The following is a 6000-nucleotide window of genomic DNA, read 5'->3' as shown; positions in this document are numbered from 1 at the left end:
GAGAAGAAGGCCGTGGAATCTGGATCATGGAATATCCCGCCCATCACATCATCGAATGACGGTTCTGGTGATTTGTCGCAACTCGAGCTCGCTGATCTGAGCGGGTTTATGAGGAAGTTTATGCTGGATATTCAGGAGCACGAGTCGTGATTCACCAACAAGGGCGATACCAAGAGACGCACTATCACCGCGGGCGTCTGAGAAGGAGGAGGCAGTGAGTGATTTTTTTTTTTTTTCCGATCCGGCTCTGGTCTTTCGAGGGAATCTGGAGGGATGGAAAAGACAAATTTTGAGCGCGATACGAATGAAAGAGTATAAAGAGGGCACATCGTCTATCAGGAAGGAGAATACGGAGCAGGGATAACAAGGATAACATGTCAGAGTACACGGATTTGGTCAGGTCATGACTTTAGTTGAATGGTATTGAATCCCGCAAGCGCCCAGGTAAAGAATACAAAGAAAGAGAGCATGAAGTTCGATTGACTGCTGGTACCTTATCTCAGTACACCTTCCGCGTCTTAGACGGCCGCATCGCGACTGCCCAGATCAGAAGCCTGAAGTCGAATTTAGCGAGACGCGAGATCACGTGAAGCCCACCGCACATCAATTTGACATTTCACCCATGCATTTACCGTGCGGAACAACCCACCACCCGAAGAAGCCCTGAGGCGAGGTACGTACCGCGGGCTAGCGCAACCCACAACCACAATTTTCGACCCAATTCAGTCCTCCACTCTTTCAAGCTCGCCAAAAGTTTCATTCCTTCCAACCATCCGACAAGTCGATTGCCCTGGTGAGCACCATATTCATCAGGTGAGTTTGTTCCTGCGGCCGCGATGTTCTCAGCAGCATTTCAACAGAGATCCCAATTCGTCTCGACACTTGTCCACCGACTTTGAGCAGAGTGAAGAGGGGCTGTTCTCGTCGTGCTGCTGCTGGAGAAGATTTGCCCAACCGTCACTCTTCCCTCCAAAGCTTCTGTAATATCCAGAGTTTTTGCTAACCCCTTCTCTCCTCCGAAACAGAACTCGCAATCATGGGTATCTCTCGTGACTCTCGCCACAAGCGCTCCGCGTCCGGTGCCAAGCGCGCCTACTACCGTGCGTACCATACATGAAGATTCCGAAAGCCCGTATGATCTTTCACGATCTTACGTTCTGACCTCCGTCAACAGGGAAGAAGCGCGCTTTCGAGGCTGGCCGCCAGGGTGCCAACACCAAGATCGGCGCCAAGCGAATCCACACCGTCCGCACCCGTGGTGGTAACACCAAGCACCGTGCCCTGCGTCTCGACTCTGGCAACTTCGCCTGGGCCTCCGAGGGCTGCACCCGCAAGACCCGTGTCATTGCCGTCGCCTACCACCCCTCCAACAACGAGCTCGTCCGCACAAACACCCTGACCCGCAGCGCCATCGTCCAGATCGACGCTGCCCCCTTCCGACAGTGGTACGAGTCCCACTACGGCCAGCCCATCGGCCGCAGACGCCAGAAGGCCCAGGCCGCCAAGGAGGGCAAGGAGGTCGAGGAGGTCAAGAAGAGCAAGTCCGTCGAGAAGAAGCAGGCTGCCCGCTTCGCCGCCACCGGCAAGGTCGAGTCCGCCGTCGAGAAGCAGTTCGAGGCCGGTCGTCTGTACGCCGTTGTCACCAGCCGACCCGGCCAGTGCGGCCGCTGCGACGGCTACATCCTGGAGGGCGAGGAGCTGGCTTTCTACCAGAAGAAGCTGCACAAATAAACTCGCAATGGCGTGAGTTCGGGGGATGGGTGTTCAAGGATTTTCGTTATCTTGGGCATTTTCAAAGGGCATCAAGAGCTATCTACACATGAAGCATCGGATCGGGTCCATAGGGAAATGAAAAGCTTTTATGCATATCATGTTACTTTTTTCTTTTCACGCTGTTTCATCCAAAGATGATAATGAAACAAGAAACAAAATAATTCAAAAACACCCTCTTCCCGTCATCAATCACTCGTATTTTCCGTGTTTCTGCATGCTCATATATCTGCCGTCACAATCGATGCAGATGGTGTCGAAGAGTCATGGTACCCAGACAGCCTTTTAAGGAGAATCAGCCACGTAGAGGCTCTTCTCGCATTTGCAATCGCACAAGTCGAACTTTAATTGTCGTTCAAAAATTGCTCGGACATTTTATTGGCTTTTTCCCTTCCCGTTCTCTCTCAGTCTGTCCTAAGACAGAATTCATGTCATAATCCTGCTACGGCTTGGATGCTTTCTCTCCCGGATTCCTTCGTTTTCATCACCAGTCAATGAGGCTTGACTGGGCATATATACTGCTACCTAATCGAACCACTAATAGAAAAGATAAAAAAGGAACAACTCCAGAACAGGGAAAAGAGCACAACTTTTCTGACAGCGTGAAATGGGGTGAAGTGAGCAAAGGAGAGGCGGGGAAACCTTGTGGCTATGATAACGAGTTGCATCCTCTCTGCCCCGTGATATGGTCATGACGCGGAAGAACGAGCTGGAATGAAGTAGGGAGTGTATGGATGGTTGGCAACGATGATCAAGTTTCGCTTTCAGAGAGTGGTTCAGCCCTACACAAACTGGCGCTTCAACTCGGACCACTTGCGGGTTAGGGCCTCGTGCTGACCAGCAATCTGTCCATCGTAGTTAGTTTTCTGTCTCCTGCCATACTGGAAGATTTTTAGAAAAGGGAGAACGTACCTCTGCGTATCGCAGCTTTGTCTGGACAAGTTCCTCCTCCAACTCAGCCAACTCCCTTTCGACCTTTTCATTCTCCAAGTGTACCTTCTCGTTGCGCTTCATCAAATCATCGCGCTCGAGCTTCCAGGTTTCCTCCATCTCGTAGGGCTGCTTTTCAATCACCTTCTTGAGTTCTTGCACCTGGTTCCTGAGGGCTTCCACCTCGTCCTTGAGCTCGTCATTCTCGACTTTAGTGTGAACAAGCTCCGTGGCTAGATCAGCCTGTTCGCGATCGCAGACCTCGACCCTTTCTTCCAGTTTCCGGACTTGGATGGTAAGAGCCTGATTTGATGTTCGCAGTTCCTTGAGTTCTGTTTCCCGCTCCTTCTCGGCCTTTGTCTTTTCCTCCCACTCTGCAGTGTATCCTTCGAGGAGCTCCGCGGAGAGCTTGATTTCGCAGGCATCCCTCACCAGCTGGTCTGCCCTGTAGATCTCCTTGTCGATGCTTGAGCTGGAGCTGCCGAAGAAGCCATTCTCCAAGAGACTACCCTGGCTGGGGTCCTTGTCAATGTAGACATCGAAAAGCTTATCTTTCAGATAAGTGGTAAGCTGCTGCATGTCAGAAATCTCCAGCAGAGTGGCGGTATTCTTCTGCATCAAAACGATGCCAAATCGAATAATGGCTGAGAGACCCTCTGACAGAATCAAGTCATAGATTCTCAAAACAAGTTGCAGGGGGAAGCGGTAAGCGAACAGGGTGAGGAACCATGGCGTCGCGTAAAGATGAGGGGAGATGCCCCGTCGATGAAGATGGCAATACAGGGCGGGTTCAAGATCTTCCAGGAGCCGCTCAAACTGATACAGATGGCGGTGGAGTCCAGGCATGTCGTGGATGAAGAGATCCCGCAAGCCGTAATGATTCATCAGGCGGACAAGCAGGCAGAATGCTTCCTGCTCGGGCATGTTGAACAGTAGGGGCATGATCAGGAAGTTCATTCCCTGAGCATAGCCAACACCTTCGTCGAAGAGGGCATACGCCTTGCAGACACCGAAGAGGCCCTCCTGAAGCCCCGCGGCAGCGGCATACTTAGAATAACTCGTACGGGCACCAAGATCACGGCGGATGACCTTCTCCAGCCTCTGAATTGCCGCCAGGTCTTCCTTTTCCTTGCGCATCCGCTCTGCCGCTGCCGCAGCCTGAGCCTTGGCGATAGCATCGGCATTCTTGTCATCCTTCTTATCGCCCTTGATACCCGAACCACCAGACTGTTCGGAGTTGACGGATGACGCAGATGAGGCCACGCCGTCGCCACTCTGAACACTGAGGTTGGCGTTGCTGAAGCTGCTAGCTGCCGTGCTGCTGCTGTGCCGATTCCTGTTGTCCTTCTCCGTTCCTCTAGCAACGAGGTCTCTGTAAACTCCCTCCAAGTCTTCGTTCTTGCTCTGTGCCAGGACCTGCCAGATGACACCACGAATGGCGCTGGGGATACCGGTGGCAATAGCTTTGTTTAACTCCTCGGCACTTGACCGCGCAACAGCGGCCGGGCCTTCGTAAACAACGGATTGCCAAAGATCCCAGTCGACCTGTGACACCGCCGCCTCCGAAGGGCCAATGTTGATGCCGGCCGCTGTTCCAGGTGCCAACTCTGTGCTTGGAGGCGGCAGTGGGGATGGAGGCGGCAACTCAGCTGCCGCTGCTTCCCCGTCGACGGCTTCGGCTGGAAGGCCCTCCGTGTTCACGGTAAGCGGAGCGCCAGTCTCCTGCTGCGCCCGAAGAACCTTGAATCGATCCTTGAGGCTATTTCGGTTGGTTGCCTTGCCATCACCTTCTCTTTCTTCCTCGAGCTTGCTCAGCATCATCTCGGGGTTGCTGCCCACAGTAGCAACGGAACTAGCAGTGTTTCTCCGGGCAGACGTCCCAGTAGTCGAGGCGGCACTGACGTCTTTGTCTTTACTAGAGTTCCTAGACAGCCAGGAGAAAGGGCTGGTGAGTCTCCTGCCCATTGGTGGAGGGGGGGCAGCCGGGGCCGCAGCTGGGGCCGCAGCTGGGGCAGCAGCAGGCGGTGTCGCTGCCGCAGTGGCCTTGGCCTCGGTTGCAGCCGGCGGCGAGCTCTTGGCCGGCGACGAAAGTACTGCAGCGGCAGTGCTGTTATTCAGGGAGGTCGGTCTGCTCAGCTGGTCTTTTTCAGAGGGGCTGGCGGGCTCTGTCGAGACAATTAGTGACATGGAAGCAAGGTGAGTTGCGAAGACGGTGAGAGAGAGGTGTACCCTGGGATTGTGGGGCAGCATCATCGTCCAAGTTGACCACATCAAGATTCGATGTGTTGGAGATGTTGGAGATGCGATGAGACAGCGGCGTTGAGCCGCGCGAGGGGGGTTCTGGCTTCTCCTCGCTCTTGACTGACTTCGCTTCCTCAGCTTCCTCCTCCTTATCGCTCTCAGCGTCGGACTTGGTGGCATCCTGCTCTGGCGGGGGAGGTTGCGGCCTCGTGGCGGATATCGATCTCTTGGTCAGAGACCGTACAGAGGCGGCGTCGACGGCGTCCTCAAACGCATCCTGCTCAGTGGTCTACCTTTATTAGCCCTTGGATTGCTTTTGTGTTCCGCCACCGCATCCCATGCGTTGTGGTGGGACGACGCTGGACATACCGTATCAACGTCGGAGTCGGTAAGGGAGGGGCGTCTCTCCTTGAGCGACGCCTCGGTCGAGTGCTGGGAAGCTGCGTCGTCTGCGGGTGGCATGGCTCCCGTGGGTGTTCCTCTGCTTGGCCGAGAGGGCGTTTGTAGGACGTGTCAACAGGCACCGTTCAGCAACGAGCCATCAAGAGGCCCTTTAGGATCGAGTGGTGGCTGCCCGCTGAAGCTGGGGAGAATATCTTAGACGGTGTGGAACCAATGCAGTATAGAATGACAATTGTAATGGAAGCAATGGGCAGAAAAGACTCGTCGGCACAGGGAAGGCCAGGCAGGAAACGGCGGATGCTAGAGCTGTGATCGAAGTGCTGCTTGCTGGCGGTTCCGGGTTCGATGTTGGTATGTACAGGTCCAAGGTCTGAGAGCTTTGAGATTTTGTCTTGGGGAGCATGCAGAGCAGAGCAGAGCATGGGATGGGATGGAGCGTCTCCAAGCCGCCAAATGGCACGCTTCCCCTGGCTGGCCGCTAAGCTCAGTGGCCTCGACAGTGGGCAGTGGGGGGTGCGTACATGTAGGTGGCGGAAGGGCCTCTTGGCGGGTCTTTAGAGCCTAACCAGCGAGCGTCTCCCGCTGTTTAAACTGGGACGACAGCCTAACGAGCCACCAGCACTTCAGTCCGGGCCATCTCCTTAGGGGCTGTCCTGC

General features: G+C 54.6%; 2 protein-coding genes across 2 annotated transcripts; one reads left to right on the top strand and one right to left on the bottom strand.

Moving 5' to 3' along the window:
- Positions 1 to 1025: 1025 nt before the first annotated feature.
- On the top strand, positions 1026 to 1731 carry CCMA1212_001965 (40S ribosomal protein S8-B; the record flags this gene model as incomplete). Its single annotated transcript, XM_073699370.1, has 2 exons — positions 1026 to 1100; positions 1175 to 1731. The coding sequence occupies exons 1-2, from the start codon at positions 1037 to 1039 to the stop codon at positions 1729 to 1731; spliced, it is 621 nt and encodes a 206-aa protein (XP_073561948.1). The 5' UTR covers positions 1026 to 1036.
- An 821-nt stretch (positions 1732 to 2552) lies between these two features.
- Positions 2553 to 5403, bottom strand: CCMA1212_001964 (GTPase-activating protein GYP5; the record flags this gene model as incomplete). Its single annotated transcript, XM_073699369.1, has 4 exons — positions 2553 to 2615; positions 2683 to 4865; positions 4930 to 5230; positions 5311 to 5403. 4 exons carry the CDS (start codon positions 5401 to 5403, stop codon positions 2553 to 2555), a joined length of 2640 nt encoding a protein of 879 aa, XP_073561947.1.
- Positions 5404 to 6000: the final 597 nt, after the last annotated feature.

Source organism: Trichoderma ghanense (genome assembly GCF_004382785.1).
Source record: "Trichoderma ghanense strain CCMA-1212 chromosome Unknown scaffold_1, whole genome shotgun sequence".
Classification (NCBI taxonomy): domain Eukaryota; kingdom Fungi; phylum Ascomycota; class Sordariomycetes; order Hypocreales; family Hypocreaceae; genus Trichoderma; species Trichoderma ghanense.
The sequence above is the reverse complement of the archived record's forward strand: the minus strand, read 5'-3'. Positions and strand labels throughout refer to the sequence as shown.